Raw genomic sequence first — 17,192 nt, 5'->3', positions numbered from 1 at the left:
TACATATAAATTTTTATGACATATGTCAAAATACCTAAAATTAACATATAAATTGGTTTGATTTGAATATTTGGATATAAAATCAATAGATATTTTAAGCATTTTGGTGTTTTGAATATATTTTAGCTATTATAGACATTTACTTTTGACTATTTATGTATATTTCAAGTATTTTAGACAACTTAAAAGTATCTTACATATTTTGGATTTTTAATATATATTAAATCTAAAAATAAGTAATATATTTAGGTATATAAATCTATTTTGGTTACATTCGGGTACCCGAGATACTTTGGTTCGGGTCGGGTTCGGTTTCGGTTCTTTAGATACCAAAATTTTGAACCCGTTCGGATATTTAATCAATTTTGGTTCGAATTTGGTACTACTTTTTCGGATCGGGTTCGGTTCGGTTCTTCGGATCCGAATTTTTTGCCCAGCCCTATTTAAGTTTAAATTTAAAATATATATAAATTTTATAAACAACAAACCGCGCGTAGCGCGGTAAAACTTCTAGTATTCATAAAGTAAGATCAAGGGGACTCGCCAAGACCGAAATCTTTCTTTTTTTAGTATCATTTTGAACTTCTTTCCTAATGTCTCGACCGAGTTTTGATGAACTCGACGAAGCTAATGAAAGAGACAAACCCTTGATATCTTCATGATCATCAAGTTTTTTTTCTTCATCTTCTAACAAGCAGTCTCCAAGGTTGTTGTGAGTCCGATGTACCTTAAGGGACAAGCTTAGATCCAAATCTTGGACCGACTTGTTGCAATCATCAGACAGTAACAATCTTTTCCTCTTCAAAACATTCTCCGTTTCTTCTGCCACTCTAGGATTTTCCCTTTGATTAGAACTTAAGGTGGTAGCAATATGATCTTGTGGCCCTGATGCGGTCGAATAATTAGGATTGGAGGAGAGGCTTTGTCCCCATGATTTATCTAACGTTTTCGTACCTTCAAGAAAGCTTCGATGAATACTTGGAACTGATTCACCTACTCCATTGCTCGCTTGGGCAGCTTCATGAGAATTGATTCGAAACGAAATAGCTTTATTCTTATCATCAAGAATACTATTACTAACTCCACGAAATCTCTCGCCAGACTGTGAGCTAAACAGTGTGGGTCTTGTTCTTGTACTGTTTCGTGCTGTTAAGCCTCTCCAAGGGCTACGGTAGACCTGGCGTCTACGGTCCGTCCATGAACCGCCATCGTATCTATTGATGATATTCCAAGTTATACACAATGAATTTTAATATATTTATATAGGTAGAAAATTAATAAGCTAAAGATTTTGTAAATACCCTAAACTAGTAGAAGGCCTTTGGTCAAAACTTTGTAGCATTGGAAGTTGGCCAAGGTTGTAAGTGTAACCAGCTCCGTGCTCAAACGAAAATCCTTGATTTCCTGAAATAATAAGAAAATGAAATATGAAGAAATAAACATACTGTCTAATTCATTTATAGGAGTTTAGAATCAATTAAATTCAAGAATCCCTAAACTAAACCATAACCTAAAATAAGTAATTACCTTGATTTGGGTCATCAGTCTTCTTGCTTCTGTACATCTAAGAACAAATAATGAAGGTGGAAAATGAGTTTTAGGAAAAAAATCTGAATAATAAAGATAGATATATAATGCATGTGTATGTTTGCAAAACCTGAAGATGGCTCTTAACATGAGCAATACATAGCCCCTTGACGTTCATCAATTGAAGAACAAGCTTCGGTGTTGCTCCTGCTACAACAAAATCATTCAAAGAAAACTGAATAAATATCAACAAGAAAACCCTATAAATAAATTCTAGATTTCATATATGTAATGATTTTGAATTTTGATTCATATATATAACAGAAACCCAACTATCTGGTCCACCAAATTTCTCCACAGCTTGAAGGAAGCGGAGATGGAGCTCAGGTGTCCATCTCAACCTTGGAGTCTTTGAGCGGTTGTACGGCCTCACAGATCCACCATTTTTCTTGATCTGATCATTATTATGATGGTGACTCCCACTCTCTTCCACATAGCTATTGTTCGATGGGATCTGATCTACTGATCTCGCTTCTTCATCCTTGTTCTCATCATCTTTGTTGTCTTCTTTCTTGGTAGTTTCTTTGAAATTGTTAGATGGACAAGTCTTGGAGTTTTCAGAACTTTGGCTGCTTGATCTCATCTTGGTCTCTAGCTTTTTGGCTGTTTTCTTGTATTTGTTTTGGGGTCTGAACCTTTTTGGTCTCTGGACAAAGTTCAATCAAAGATCACACACTAACACATATATGTGTTCGGAATTTATGGTGAAGACTTTTGAAGGTTTGTATGTATGACTTTTTGGATGTTTGTATCCATCATTCCTTTTCCCTCTCTGTTCTCTAACTCTACTATATATTGAATAATAAGTATATGAGGGCAGCGGATATACTGAATTCTATTTTAACATATAATTTTCCATAATTATATACATCTTAGGCAAATATAGATCTAGATTTACACCTCATGACAAAAAAAAAACAAATGGTCTTTTTACTTCTAATAAAGATTAGTAACTGTACACTCCAGTCATATACACGAATATTTAAAAATAAAACTTAAGAATTATACTTATTAACTTAATTAATTCCTTCAATTTTTAAGTCTCGTGATAGGGAAGTGAAAAGAAGCTCAAGAGGTGTAGACAGAATTTATCTAAAGATATATTACTGTTTTCATTGTTATGGCATTCAATTGTTTTTCCTGAAGTAGATATCAACTCTGTTGGTAATACCCATTTGAGTGAATCAAATGTGGTTTAAGATGACGTACGCTGTGAGTGAACCAATTGCCATTGAGTATTTGGGTGATCTATGTTTTTTATTATCAGATTTCTATCTACCATAACCGAGTGATCTATGTATTCTTTTGATTTAACACGTCGTCTTCTTGTTCAATTCGAACTAGCTTTTGCAATATAGGAAGAAAGCAACATTAATGAGGCATACACATTAGCTAGATAAATGAAACTTCTTTCATCGTGTTACAACTTACAACTCATCAATTAAATTGACTATAGAAAAGCAAACAAATAAATAAAAGGGAAAGGTTAGGGGGATGGGCTCGTGACTTCAAAGCCAAAGCAGTGAAACATAAAAAGAAGAAACCAAAAAGCATTTTTTTTCTGTGTTAAGAGAGAGAGAGAGAGAGAGAGAGAGAGAGAGAGAGAGAAAAGAAAATATTGCTTGGCTGGGCTGGGCTGTCTTCACTGAGAGACACGAGAAGAAAATATTGCTACTTGTTTCTATCACCAACGACAATCACGGATTTGTCTCCATCTCCACTACTCTTACTATTTCATATTATGTATAGTTATCTACACATGCGTCTCTGTCTCTCTCTATACATGCAAAAGGTACATCTCTCTTTTCCATATTTAAACCATTTTTATTATTATTATTATTAGGATATATAACATCTTTGAACAAAAAAAGGATATATAACATCATAGTTTAAGCTGATAAATCACATGAATTTTCCGGCCCGTATCACAGAATTGTAAATCAAATGCAAGTAATGTGTCAAAATTCATGAGTGGCAAAAAAATATATACATATTGTCGAAGTCATTTGTCAAATAAATTAGGTATTTGACATTTGCTTCTTTTTTCAATGTCTTTTTGGGAGCCCGATGCCCAGCCGTAATTGCATTTTTCGTCGTCGTTATTAGTTAAGAATTTAGATTGTCGTATTTAGGTTTTATAGTATTTGCAATAGTTATTTACGTGTTAGAATGACGCTCTTCGTATCTACCCTATACAATCCTAGCTACTTCCATCCTCAGACAACCCATGAGTAGAGCTGTAAACTGGGCGAGCCCATGTCCATTAGCCCATATCCATTTGTCCATTCATTGTTTGTGGACAGCAAAGTGACCATATCCATTAAGAACCATGTCCATTAAAGACCATACCCACTAACACCCATATTTTTATGGGCTGCCATGGGGTCCATAATGACCATATAAGAAAATTTTAAATTTTAATTTATAAGCATACAATTATATATAAAAGTTCATAAAATTAAAATTCATCCATAAATTCAAAAGTACAACAATACATAAGTTCATAAATACAACAATTACGGTTTTGGTGGGAAAAATTGATTTTTGCAGTTTTGGCGGAAAAACTCGATTTTGCAGTTTTGACGGAAAAACTCGATTTTGCAGTTTTGACGGAAAAACTCGATTTTGCAGTTTTGACGGAAAAACTCGATTTTTCAGTTTTGGCGGAAAAAACTCATTTTTGCGGTTTTGGCGGAAAACTCGATTTTCTGATTTTGGCAGAGAAACTCGATTTTTCGGTTTTGCCATGGAGTTTATAATGACCATATAAGAAAATTTTAATTTATAAGCATACAATTACATATACAAGTTCATAAAATTAAAATTCATAAGTACAATAATACATAAGTTCATAAGTACAACAATTTCGGTTTTGGCGAGAAAAATCGATTTTGCGGTTTTGGCAGAAAAACTCGATTTTCCGGTTTTGGCGGGAAAATTCGATTTTTCGTTTTGAAGAAAAACTCGATTTTCTGGTTCTGACGGGAAAATTTGATATTAAAATTTAAGCGAAAAAATCGATTTTACGAGTTTAGCGGAAAAACTTAAATTTTATAAACCTTAGGTTTTGTGACCATTGGACAGTCCACGTCCATAAAGCCCAAAACCAATAAAGACCATTTTTTTAATGGTCTTCCACATTTTGTCCAATGAAAATTAATGGGAAAAATGGGTTTGTCCATATTAAACCCGTTTGTATATGGACATGAGCAACCATTGGACGGCCCGCCCATTTGACACCTCTACCCATGAGCAATCTATACAACCCAACAAATACAAAATGCTTAGGAATATTAGATACGGCTTTAATATAAAGTTATAAACCGTTGAAAACTGACTACTCCACTAATTCTTTTTTTCTTTGATTTACACTAATTCATTTTCCTCGACACATATATGAATCAATATATATATATATATATATATATATATATATATATATATATATATATACATGTAAGCGTTGACAAAACTCTTCGTGTAGTGTAGCAAACGTATATAGAATCTTACTCAACTTTTCCAATTCTTGAGACCGATTCACTATGTTTTATGAAGAATGTCATTTTGACATTTGACACAAATTTTCCCATGTATTTTTAAAGACTGTGTATGGAATCTTTCAACTTTTCAATTTTTGGAACCAATCATCTTTTGAACCATGTATAGTTTAAACTAATAAAGATCTTCCGAGATTGTTCAAACTGTGGTACACTAGACCGAAGAAAATTGCAGTAGTTTTTTTTTTTTTTTTTTTTGGCTCAACATCAACTTTTCATTTACCAATTGGGGGATTACATGATTTTTAACCACAAGGATTTCAACCACTTTTACATACAAAGTGATTCAGTACCATCAAAAGATCACTAGATTGGATCATAGACTACCGAATTTTATACTTTGATGTAATTAAACCCAGTGAGAACAAGCTCTGTCACAGACAAAGAGCTGTCTCTTCAACCCCTAACATTCTACCACACCAGTGAAAAACATAAGCCCGGATATTAGCTATTCCTAATCAAGATTAACCTAATAAAACCAAGTGCCAGTCACCAAGAGATATGAGTTCAGTACTCGGACCAACACCTCAACACCGAAGCGATGCATTCTTGACCGGAGTAGCTTCACCAGCGACCATGCCTCACTCCATCGCCAGCCAACGGAAACAATCCGTGCTGGGAAAAATAAAAGTCGGGCCTTGGCGGAAGCATCGAAACTGGTACAGTCTTCAAGCTTCCAATGGTGTGGGCTCCGCTGTCGACAAGGTGGAGGAACCGCCGCCGACAATGGGAAGCTGAGCCTCACCGCGAACCAGCTACAGAACTCGCTTCATCAGCTGACCACTCTGACAAAACAAGGCTCTGCGTCACGCTGTTCCCGAGAACCGAGAAACATGACCATCTTCAGCTGCCGTCACGTCGATCCTCCGGCCTCTCACTGTCGCAGGAAGGTGAAAACGAGGCGGAAGATGCTCCCCACTGAGTCACGCGCCGCTGCCGAGGAAGAGAAGCCCTAGATCTGGAAAAAGGAAAACCCAGATCTGGTTCTCAATCCAGCCCTAAAAGCCGACCTTTCCACCTCTGTTGCTCCGTAGCCTCGCCGTTTTTCCAAAAAACGCCTATTGAACCCATCTTTGTTCGATTGAAACTCGACGCAGCACCGACAGACTCAGAACAACATGCATATCGGCCATGGAGAAGTCAAACAGAAGAAAGGAAAGGCAAAAGGAAAAGGAGAAAGGGTTGAGAAGGACGACCTCCGGTACCGGCGAGCGCCGGACCGGAGTTAGGGTTTCAAGCTTTTAGTGGAGAGAGTTGAGAGAGAGAGAGTTCTTTTTCTAACACAGAGTAACAATATATAAATTGCAGTAGTTTATACAGCATTTTACTTTAAATAATGTGTGTCAATACATATTATTTATAATCAGACGATGTGTGAACGGGAAATATTTTATGGGAAAGAATAAGTTGGAGGAGAGGAATATAATACTATATGGGATTTGTACGTATTATGCATGGGTTTGCATGAAACAGCCACTGCAGCTAAGTAATCAATCAGTATGGCCCAATAGTTTAGGTATTGAAACCACAATTTCACAGCTTCGAATGGTAACATCCGTCCCGCACCGCACCGCAGTTAACAGTAACAAAAATCTCTATATATACTATATATCTATACGTTTTTATAACTGTCAGAACCACACTGCAGTCAAACCGCTTATCCCGCATTGTTCAATCCGCTGTTACCATTCGGAGCCAATATATTTATTCTTAGTCATCATTGTATCGTCTTTTGGTCTGGCATTATTATATTAGCAGGAGGACAAAAGTCGTTTTGAATTTATTTAATAATAGAAACGAATAAAGTTTGGACCTCGTCTCGGGAGAGGGCAATTTCGTGGAATGTAGGTTGCTTGTCGAATTTAAAAGATGAGAATTTCAATTCATGTATTCGATGCGTATAAATATAATTTCAAATTTTTTTGGGAGTATTAACTCAATTCAAATAGACACATGGAGAGCAAGTTGTTATTTTCGTAATAATATATATAGTTTTTTCTTTTTGTTCTCGACGGATGTTTCAAATTCACCGAATAGTAAAGTTATATGAGAGATTTATTTATCAGAAAACATTGTCTTTATATTTTTCCCACTACAATCATTTACTTAATTTTTCATTCAAATTATAGGCTATCTATCGAAATGATCATTATGATTTTTTTCCGATAAGTCCTATCGGCTGATCCACTCAATTCTGGGAAAAACGCACTTAGTGTTACAAAATGGACTAATTCAAAAATGTATCACACTGCCTGACCCAAGTTTGTAATACCTTCAAACTAATGTTAGGAGGTGGACCAGTCATCTGTTATGGCCCACCATGTAAACCATTTGAGCCAAAGCCTAAACCTAGACTGCCCAAATAGTGATAAATCTTTATGATTTATATGACCCATAAGGAAACACTGATTTCATTAGTGAAAATATGAAATTATTTCGGAAGTGTTTGCCGTAGAAAAATCCTTGATCTGGAGATCAGCGAGTGTTTTTTTTTTCTTCTTCTAAAAACAAAATATAAATATTATATTTTTTTCATATAGAAAAGAGTAGAAAAGCTTAAAGAGGGCTTACCCTTTTTTTTTGTTAACATGAACAATTTGCTTTTCTTTTTGAGATTTTAGGCTTTGTCTATATATATTTAACTGAGTTTGAAAAAATGGGTATCCCATGACTGCCTACAGCTAATGGACTTTCCATGCCCGTTCTCTCAGTCTCTCAACTTTATCCTGTCCGACGGTCAGTACGTTAATTTTTCTAAAAATTCGAATTATTGTTTATTGATTCTGCAATCATCACACCACATGACATTTCCCTGTGTTTTAGTCTCACGCACGAAATCGCGAATCACATCGCGTAAGTCACTCATCCTTTTAGGACTCCAACCCAAACACTCTTAACTATGGAGTTTTAGACGGATGTGTACCCGAAAAGATAAGTGCACTTTGCTGAAACAAGTAGCCAAATCAATCCCCTTAAACTTTTCCTTTTACCATTTATCAGGATGTTACAATTCACTCCCTTTTAAAAAATGTAAATCTCCTCATTGCACTCTAAAATCGTTATCCATGTTAGTATGAGCCCTCACTGACTCCGCACTTGATTCTGCCATCGAAACCAAAATTTTGTGAACCGAAAAGCATTAGATCGAATATGAATACAAATGATCGAGTTTTCTTAAAGACTAATATGTCTGAATCTCCACTTTAGATTAAAATAAAATTATTTGAAAGAAGGAATGTCATAGTAAAATTAGAAAAGAAAATAATTTCATATCTCCTTTAGTTCTTTTAAGGGAAGAAAAGATACATGTATTTTTTTTTCTTTAGTTTACCATCAAACATTGGTAAATAAATTTTTTTGATTTTAATAATTAAACGCTTTTACTTTAAATCTACCGGAGATGTCATAGCTCCGTCTCCGATAGTCCGATGTATCGGAAAACAAGAGGAACACCTAACAAGACCTTCCACACTGCAAACCGTACAATTTACAAATCCAGTTTCCTCCAAGAAGATCTTGTGGCTACCATTACATCTCTCGCAAACAACGAACCTCCATCCTCCGCATAACTCACAGTTCTCACTGAATCTTCCATCCGACGGTGGTAGTTCTCCGATCATCTTCCTCAGCTCGCCGCTCTCATTTAACTTCTTGATCTCCTCCGCCCCTCCAATGTATCTCCCACCGATGAAAACCTTAGGCAACTCCACGTTCTTGGTCCCGAATATCGCATGCAGCTCGTCGTGAAACCTTGAGTCCATCGTTAAGTCTCGCTCGTCGATTGGGATGCGGAGCCTGTGGAGGATGGCTCGGACGGCTCTGCACTCCTCGAATGTTTTGCGTACGATACGAAGGCTGGTGTAGTAGAGAACCACGCCTCCGTGGTCGGTGGAGAAGAGCGTCTTTGTCGTCAGACGGGGAGTTCTTGAGGTGCAACGGTCGATCTTGGGGTTCCTTGGCTGGTGAAGGACTTGAAGTTCTGGCGAGGGAACGTCGTTGTCGTGGATAAATAGGTTGTGAACGTCTTTGAAAGATGAGCATGAGAAACGTCTCGACGACCATTTCGGCGTGTCGGGAGCGACTTCATGAGGCCTTTTTCGTAGTTGGAACCAGTTCCAGAACATGATGGTTGATATGGCAAATCAAATGCATGCAGAGAAGGTGAATAAATAAAGAGTTATTCTGCGGATGTGAGTTATTGAAGTAGTAGATAAGGATTGACATCATAGTAAAGTTAAGAATATATATCTTACCGAAAATGGCTTATACATTCCTAGTTTGTTTTGATATTAAGTTGACTTAGCATTTTTGGCAATGGGTATTTTCAACTTTATTCAAAATTAATAAAAATTTTGCACAAACAGTTTCATTAAGAATAAATCAAGAGTACCTTGTCAATAGACAAAATTTTCCAACAACAAATTATTACATAAACAGATATATGCACATGAAAAAGTGAATGTGACGATGATTTTATATGATAAAAACTTATTCGCTAATACATAACTAAATACGTTATTTTCTTTTTCTGTATTTGGTCTTTCTCGGCAAATTGTGTACTTTTTTTTAGAAGATATTTTCTTTTTTTCAAAATTAATATTCTTTATTTACAAAATTAGTACTGAGTCATGGTAAGCTTAGTATAATATTTAAACATTGAATCTGAGCTTCATTTTTTTTAAAACATAGTAACATCTTTGTCTAATAAAAACCCGCAAAAGCTAGCGACACCACAACCAACATCCAATACAACCCTTATAGTTCTTCTCCTCAACGAGCTAAGAGCATGTTCATACCATATCTGCACATCAAAAAAATATCAACTAAAGAAATGTTCCAATAGCATAAGATCCTACTTATTTCATGTGAATCAATATAATTTCTTCTCTTGGTAATACAAATAAGTTTGTTCGTAAACCTAAGGTTGCAACTTGATTGGTAAATTTAAAAATAAAATGATGTGGAAGGATTTATTTTACTAGTTTCATTTTTTTTATCATTTACTTTGAATGAAATAGAATAATTATTTCATCGATTCCATATAACCATTCTAAAAATTTAAAAGAAAAATATTTTTAAATATTCCTCTACAATTTTGATTTAGAATATATATGATTAATATTTTTGTTTTAACCAAACTCATTTTATTTCATTCATTTTTATTCCATTAATTTTATTCCATGGTTACCATTTACAATCCTAAACTTTGAATCTATCAGACTGAACCAATGTTTGTTTCATTTCCTTTCACAGAAACTTCCATAGTTAAACTGGAGATATACTCAAATGGGTTAATGCATGACTCAACTAAATAACCTATCTCAGATCAAGCAGATCAAAAGCTATGGAAGTTTAGTTTATCACTACAAGAAAACACAAAATTAGCGATGAAATGTAACGAGGAAAATAAGTCCTCGTAAATGTACGTATTATTTACGAGAACCTTATGAGGAAAAGCTAAATCAACGTAATTTCGTCGTAAAATAACGACAAAAAAATTTGTCGTAAAAACGACACAGTTTAACGTGGTTTTAACAAGCAAACAACATTTCGTCGTAAAGTATACGTAAATATAACGAAGAAATTACGACGAAATATTTTACGTTTATTTCGCGTCGAAATTTATGATTAATTAATTTTAACGTTCTCTTTATTTTTGCAGGTTGATTATAACGATATAGATTACCCAAATGGTTTCATGAATTAATTCAAGGTCCAATTGCAAAGTTCACCACATCAACTATGTATTTCACACAAGGCTTTACTTTTCATACATATAAGTATGGTAGACATCGGGCGACATGTAATATGGAATACGTGTGAAAGGCGAAACATATTTCTACGGGACTTGCAGGAGATTATTGAAGTGGAATTCCCAAGGTTATTGAAGCTGAAATGTGTCATCTTCAAATGTGACTGGTTTGACCCCGTCGTCAACCGAGGTATTCGATTTAATAAATTCAGTGTAGTTGATGTCAATGATGGACGAATGTACAACAAAGTCGAGCCTTTCATATTTGCTTAGCAAACAAACCAAGTCATCTTCCTTCCATACCTTTGGATGAGAGAATCATGAATCAATTAGTTTGCCGTTGTCAAAATTACACCTCGTAGACAAATAATCGGTGGAGAAGAACAACCATTACAAGAAAAACACTTCAATGAAGTCGAGGAACTTGAACAACAAATTGATGACATCCTTCTTATTGATAAGCACACCCCTCTCATTCTAAACTTGCACCCAAAAAAAACTAATCCGTAGTTTAAAAAAAACCTGAAGGCAGTGCACGGTCACTAGAACATTTATGATCAGTTTCAAATGCTATTTGGAATTTATAAGTATTGTTCTAGTGCCCATGTCTTCCTTCAGTTTTCTTTTTGTAAATTGAAACACTTTTCGTCGTAAAATCGTCGTAAATTAAAACACGGACCTTGCTAATTCATCGTAAAAAAAACACGGGTCTTGTTATTTGCTCGTAACATTACAAAGATTTTACGATGAAATTGAAAATACGAGCCTTGTTATTTCCTCGCAACAAAAACACAGGACTTGTTATTTCCTCACAACAAAAATACGGGCCTTGTTATTTTCTCGTTAATTTACGAGGACTTTACGAGTACAACTACTCCTATAAATAAGCACATCCCTCCCATTCTAAACTTTCACAAAAAAAAACTAAACAATAATTTGAAAAAACCTGAAGGGCGTGCACTGTCACTAGGACAGTTCTGATCAGTTTCAAATGCTATTTGGGATTGATAAGACTGTTCTAGTGTTGGTGCCTTCCTTCAGGTTTTTTTTTTGTAAATTGAAACACTTTTCGTCGTAAAATCGTCGTAGATTAAAACACAGACCTTGCTAATTCGTCATTAGAAAACACGGGGCTTGCTAATTCCTCGTAAATTTACGTGGACTTTACGACAAAAATTAAAAAAAAAATTCATCGTAAAAAAAACACGGGCCTTGCTAATTCGTCGTAAAATAAAACGCGGGCCTTGCTAATTCCTCGTAAATTTACGTGGGCTTTATGACGAAAATTAAAAAAGAAAAACTTTTCGTTGTCAAATCGCTGTAAACAAAAACATGGGCCTTGCTAATTCGTCGTAAAATAAAACGTGGGCCTTGCTAATTCGTCGTAAAGTTAAGAGGATTTTATGATAAAATGTAAGTCTGTATATATACCCGAACCGAATCACTTTCTCATTTCATAGTCATTTCCTCTCCTTCTCCTAGAAAGGTATTCCTCTCTACTTCCTCTCTAATTTAGCCTAGGTGGTTGGTTTAACGAAATTAGTGTTGATTAGGTGGTTAGTGCAAGAAATAATTTGTAGATAGGTTTATGAAATTTGTTGATAATATAAGAAAATGATTTTTAAACGTTAATCAGTAATCCCGTTCCAGAGTCACCCCGCACACAAGAAGATGAGGAAGAAGTATAAAGGAGGAGTCTGGATCTCTTTGAGGAAATGCATAACAACAACAACAACAACCCTTAGTTTTTTTTCCATCTTTTTATTGTATTATATTAAATTTGAAACTTAAATATTTATAAAATATTTTCATATGGATTTATTATTTATGTTTTTAATATTTTTGGAAATAATTCAAAAATATTTTTATTTTATTATATTTTTTGTAAAAAATACAGAATCGAAGCAAATTCATAACTAAATTACGTCAACTTAACGAGAAAATTGAATAAATATTACCGATGAATTTACTACGAAAGGCACAGAGATTCGTCGTTAACATTACGTGTAAACAACGACGAAATTTAGCGTCCACTTTACGATAAAATGTTTATGTGTACTTTACGAGAAAATATATTACGTGTAGTTTACGAGGAAACTGTTTACGTATATTTTAGGAGGAAAGTGTTTACGTGTCTTTTACGACGAATGTACTTATACCACTTTACGACGAATTAACTACGAAATCAGTCGTCGTTATTTATGCGTTTTCTTGTAGTGTATTTTACCAAACATGTATTCAAATATTGGTAAATAAAAATTTTGGTTTTAATAATTAAACGCTTTTACTTTAAATCTACCGGAGATATCATAGTTCAGTCTCCGATAGTCGGATCTGTAGGAAAACAAGACGAACACCTAACAAGACCTTCCACACTGCAAATCGTACAATTTACAAATCCAGTTTCCTCCAAGAAGATCTTGTGGCTACCATTACATCTCTCGCAAACAACGAACCTCCATCCTCCGCATAACTCACAGTTCTCACTGAATCTTCCATCCGACGGTGGTAGTTCTCCGACCATCTTCCTCAGCTCGCCGCTCTCATTTAACTTCTTGATCTCCTCCGCCTCTCCTATGTATTTCCCACCGATGAAAACCTTAGGCAACTCCACGTTCTTGGTCCCGAATATCGCATGCAGCTCGTCGTGAAACCTTGGGTCCATCGTTAAGTCTCGCTCGTCGATAGGGATGCGGAGCCTTTGGAGGATGGCTCGGACGGCTCTGCACTCCTCGAATGTTTTGCGTACGATACGAAGGCTCGTGTAGTAAAGAACCACGCCTCCGTGGTCGGTGGAGAAGAGCGTCTTTGCCGTCATAGGGGTAGTTCTTGAGGTGCAACGGTCGATCTTGGGGCTCCTTGGCTGGTGAAGGACTTGAAGTTCTGGCGAGGGAACGTCGTCGTCATAGAGAAAGTTGTGAACGTCTTTGAAAGATGAGCATGAGAAACGTCTCGACGACCATTTCGGCGTGTCGGGAGCGACTTCTTGACGCCTTTTTCGTAGTTGGAACCAGTTCCAGAGCATGATGGTTGATATGGCAAATCAAATGCATGCAGAGAAGGTGAATAAATAAAGAGTTATTCTGCGGATGTGAGTTATTGAAGTAGTAGATAAGGATTGACATCATAGTAAAAGTTAAGAATATATATCTTACCGAAAATGGCTTATACATTCCTAGTTTGTTTTTATATTAAGTTGACTTAACATTTTTGGCAATGAGTATTTTCAACTTTATTCAAAATTAATAAAAATAATTTCCGCAAACAATTTCATTAAGAATAAATCAAGAGTACATAAATTTTCCCAACAACAAATTATTACATAAACAGATATATGCATAAAAAATGAATTTGACGATATTTTATACGATAAACCTTATTCGCTAATACATAACTAAATACATTATTTTCCTTTTCTATATTCGTTCTTTATCGGAAAATTGTGTACTTTTCTAGGTAGAATTTATTTTGTTTTTCAAAATTGATAATTTTTTATTTACAAATTGAATCTGAGCTTAGATAATATCCTTCGTTGGTCATTTGTTTTGAGGCATAAATTTAATATTTAAAAATTGAATGTGAGCTTCATTTTTTTTTAACAACATAGTGACATCTTTGTCTAATAAAAACCAGCCAAAGCTAGCAACACCACAACCAACATCCAATACAACCTTTATAGTTCTTTTACTCAACAAGCTTTGGGGTTAGGAACATTTTAATAGCATATCTGCACATAAAAGAAAGATCAACTAAAGTAATGTTCCTATAGCATAAGATCCTACTTATTTCATGTGAATCAATATAACTTCTTCTCTTGGTAATACAAGTAAGTTTGTTCATAAACCTAAAGTTGCAACTTAATTGTTAAATTTGAGAATAAAATGATGTGAAACGATTTATTTTATTAATTTTCATAACTTTTTATCGTATACTTTGAATGGAATAAAATACCTATTTCATCGACTCCAAAACCATTCCAAAAATAAAAAAAATTAAAAACATTCTTAAATATTTCTCTACAATTTTGATTTGGAATATATGGAATGAATATATTTTCTTTTTAACCAATTTCATTTTATTCCAATAATTTTATTTCATGGTTACCATTTACAGTCCTAAACTTTGAATCTATGAGACTGTAAACAAATCTTTCATTTCTTTTCATAGAAACTTCCTTAGTTAAACTGGAGATACACTCAAAAGTCAAAGGGGGTTAGAGCAACTCCAATGGTGTTACCCACCATTGGAGTCCTTAGGAATATAATAGATTTTTTTTTGCTTTTTAAATAGTTAAGGATTTGACTCTAAAATGTATGTCCAATGGTGTTACTCAATATGGAATCCATAGCTGATCTATCTATTACATATAATTTCTTTACAATTTCCAACTCAAAACAAGCCATGAATTCAAAGAAGCAGGCAGGTGTTTACCCAAGATACAGGAAAAAAAAAAGACAAAAGGAAACAATACGAGTGAATCGAACATGTGACATCTTTTGAGTGGCCTGTCAACTGCTTGAGGACAGAAGGCTCTTGCGAGAGACTACAAACAGTTAAGGTCCCATCTGATGCTCCATATGCAAGTAGATCAGAACTCATATGGCCAAACTTCAGAACAGTAACTACACAAGAGTGAAGGAAAATCACAAACTAAGTCGATTAAATCCAAAAGAAGATGTAAGAAAATACCAGAAGATTTGCATTGGTCGAAGATGCAATGCATTCCCACGAAAGAATAAGCATGTTCAAAACCACCACCACCACGGCGAAAGGAATGATCACCATCACTGAAACTCGAGCTAAAACTCAATCTCCGGCTCGAAACCTGATTAGCACTCCGTAAATCCTATGAATGAATAAAAAAAAAAGTTTACTTACTCTACTTACTCTATAGTTACAAGAAACTGAATATTGCAAGCAAGTCTACTTACTCTACTAGAACTGAAGCTCTCTGCTTCAAACTGATGGGAGAGTGGACCTGGTGAAGGTAACCATCGACCACTGTTCCCTGGGATCGTGACCTTGTTGGGCTTGTTGGTGGAGCCGTTGCAACGCGCGAGGAAAGCGCGTATGTGCTTAGCAGGGGAAGGAGGGGGGAAAGGTCTCTTGAAGATGCGGAGAGGCGTTGAGCTCGCGCTCGCCGCCGAGGGTTTGAATAGGCTAGGCAAAGGGCTTGGACTGTAGAAAGGAAAGCCTGAAGATTTCACCGCTGGAGTTTGATCGGAGGAAAAACAGAGTTTCAGAGGAAGAGATAGACTACACGCAAAAGAGGAGGAAGAAGAAGAAGGAGAGAAGCGAGATTCGTTACATATCCTTTGCCATTGCATCTCAAATCCTTCAACGAAACAACAATCAGATAGCAAGCTCAACGGTTTGAAGTGAGAGGTTAAAGAGAGAGAGAGAGAGAGAGAGAGCTCACATAGCGACGAGAGATGGCGCCGGATTCGGACTTCCGGGGGAGAAGAATTCGGCGGATTCCGATGTACTGTGGATCTGATTCGGCTGTTACCGGCTGCATCATACAGCTCAGAAACTCGAAATCTTTTGATGGCTTCGGCTTCTCTTCCCCTCACAAAACACATCCCTTTCCCGATCCAATCAGACGTTGCCAGCGCATCAAGGATCAACCACAAATAAATCCTTCACTAAGGATTCAACCTCAGCGTAACGTCAAGTTTAATTATTATTTTATTTTTAATGCATAAGAATTAGCGCTAAGAAATAGCTAATATCCCGCGTTGCAGCTGGTCTTAGTGCATGACTAAACTAAACTTCCATAGTTAAACTGAAGATATACTCAAATGCTTGAACTTTTCAATATCTTATATATTAAAATAGAAGTCATGACTTATTTCATGTGTGATTTTTTTAATTTGGCTCATCACTTAGAAATCTTATTAAATGTATTTTATTAAGAATAATAATACATAGAATATTTAAAATACTTTAAATATAATATCTTTTGATATCTTTTCATTTTAAATATAAATATATTTAAAATTCTAACAAATCTGTTTTAAAAGATTTTTACAAGATTTTCATTTTTTCAAAATTATATTTAAATATTTTCACTAATTGCATAATTAGTTTGAAATATTATTATACATTAATATATTCAGTTATCATTTATAAAATGAAAAATAAAAAAAAATCTATGATATTTTATCTATTATATAATCATAACCAATCATATTAAAAGAAAATTATTATATTGAGATAAATATAATAAAATTTTATTAAAATTTTAAATTTATATATTTTATATATTTTATTTTCGTAAGTATAAAATATTTGTG

General features: G+C 35.0%; 4 protein-coding genes across 7 annotated transcripts; all 4 read right to left on the bottom strand.

Moving 5' to 3' along the window:
• Positions 1–440: 440 nt before the first annotated feature.
• On the bottom strand, positions 441–2,387 carry LOC106355493. 3 transcript variants are annotated; one of them, XM_048780472.1, is made up of 6 exons: positions 1,861–2,387; positions 1,658–1,737; positions 1,528–1,564; positions 1,302–1,404; positions 955–1,214; positions 441–885 (listed from the first exon to the last, which is right to left on the bottom strand). In XM_048780472.1, the coding sequence occupies exons 1-6, from the start codon at positions 2,168–2,170 to the stop codon at positions 518–520; spliced, it is 1,158 nt and encodes a 385-aa protein (XP_048636429.1). In that variant the 5' UTR covers positions 2,171–2,387; the 3' UTR covers positions 441–517. The 3 variants fall into 3 exon arrangements, with proteins under 3 accessions (XP_048636429.1, XP_022548107.1, XP_022548108.1); XM_022692386.2 differs by having other exon boundaries at positions 441–1,214; positions 1,861–2,386; XM_022692387.2 differs by having other exon boundaries at positions 441–1,214; positions 1,658–1,734; positions 1,861–2,385.
• A 2,969-nt stretch (positions 2,388–5,356) lies between these two features.
• Positions 5,357–11,786, bottom strand: LOC106453386 (uncharacterized protein At5g39865-like). The gene has a single exon (XM_048780471.1). It carries the CDS (start codon positions 9,266–9,268, stop codon positions 8,525–8,527), a length of 744 nt encoding a protein of 247 aa, XP_048636428.1. The 5' UTR covers positions 9,269–11,786; the 3' UTR covers positions 5,357–8,524.
• A 1,424-nt stretch (positions 11,787–13,210) lies between these two features.
• On the bottom strand, positions 13,211–13,921 carry LOC106453387 (uncharacterized protein At5g39865-like). The gene has a single exon (XM_013895640.2). It carries the CDS (start codon positions 13,919–13,921, stop codon positions 13,211–13,213), a length of 711 nt encoding a protein of 236 aa, XP_013751094.2.
• Positions 13,922–15,176: 1,255 nt separating this feature from the next.
• On the bottom strand, positions 15,177–16,633 carry LOC106453389. Of its 2 annotated transcripts, XM_048780470.1 has the most exons (4): positions 16,316–16,633; positions 15,828–16,231; positions 15,586–15,742; positions 15,177–15,518 (listed from the first exon to the last, which is right to left on the bottom strand). In XM_048780470.1, the coding sequence occupies exons 2-4, from the start codon at positions 16,221–16,223 to the stop codon at positions 15,304–15,306; spliced, it is 768 nt and encodes a 255-aa protein (XP_048636427.1). In that variant the 5' UTR covers positions 16,224–16,231; positions 16,316–16,633; the 3' UTR covers positions 15,177–15,303. The 2 variants fall into 2 exon arrangements, with proteins under 2 accessions (XP_048636427.1, XP_022574828.2); XM_022719107.2 differs by having other exon boundaries at positions 15,828–16,633.
• Positions 16,634–17,192: the final 559 nt, after the last annotated feature.

Source organism: Brassica napus, chromosome A5, assembly GCF_020379485.1.
Source record: "Brassica napus cultivar Da-Ae chromosome A5, Da-Ae, whole genome shotgun sequence".
Classification (NCBI taxonomy): Eukaryota; Viridiplantae; Streptophyta; class Magnoliopsida; order Brassicales; family Brassicaceae; genus Brassica; species Brassica napus.
This window is presented reverse-complemented; position numbering and strand designations above follow the sequence as displayed.

Bases quoted from the DNA above. Each gene is read 5' to 3' on its own strand.
- LOC106355493 (XM_022692386.2), bottom strand. From the start codon at position 2,170: ATGAGATCAAGCAGCCAAAGTTCTGAAAACTCCAAGACTTGTCCATCT. The intron at 1,738-1,860 runs GTTGGGTTTCTG...ATTTTGTTGTAG, and splicing joins GAAATTTGGTGGACCAGATA to CAGGAGCAACACCGAAGCTT. The intron at 1,565-1,657 runs GTTTTGCAAACA...ATTTGTTCTTAG, and splicing joins ATGTTAAGAGCCATCTTCAG to ATGTACAGAAGCAAGAAGAC.
- LOC106453386 (XM_048780471.1), bottom strand. From the start codon at position 9,268: ATGTTCTGGAACTGGTTCCAACTACGAAAAAGGCCTCATGAAGTCGCT.
- LOC106453387 (XM_013895640.2), bottom strand. From the start codon at position 13,921: ATGCTCTGGAACTGGTTCCAACTACGAAAAAGGCGTCAAGAAGTCGCT.
- LOC106453389 (XM_022719107.2), bottom strand. From the start codon at position 16,478: ATGTGTTTTGTGAGGGGAAGAGAAGCCGAAGCCATCAAAAGATTTCGA. The intron at 15,743-15,827 runs GTAAGTAGACTT...ATTCATTCATAG, and splicing joins AGAGCTTCAGTTCTAGTAGA to GATTTACGGAGTGCTAATCA. The intron at 15,519-15,585 runs GTATTTTCTTAC...ACTCTTGTGTAG, and splicing joins CGACCAATGCAAATCTTCTG to TTACTGTTCTGAAGTTTGGC.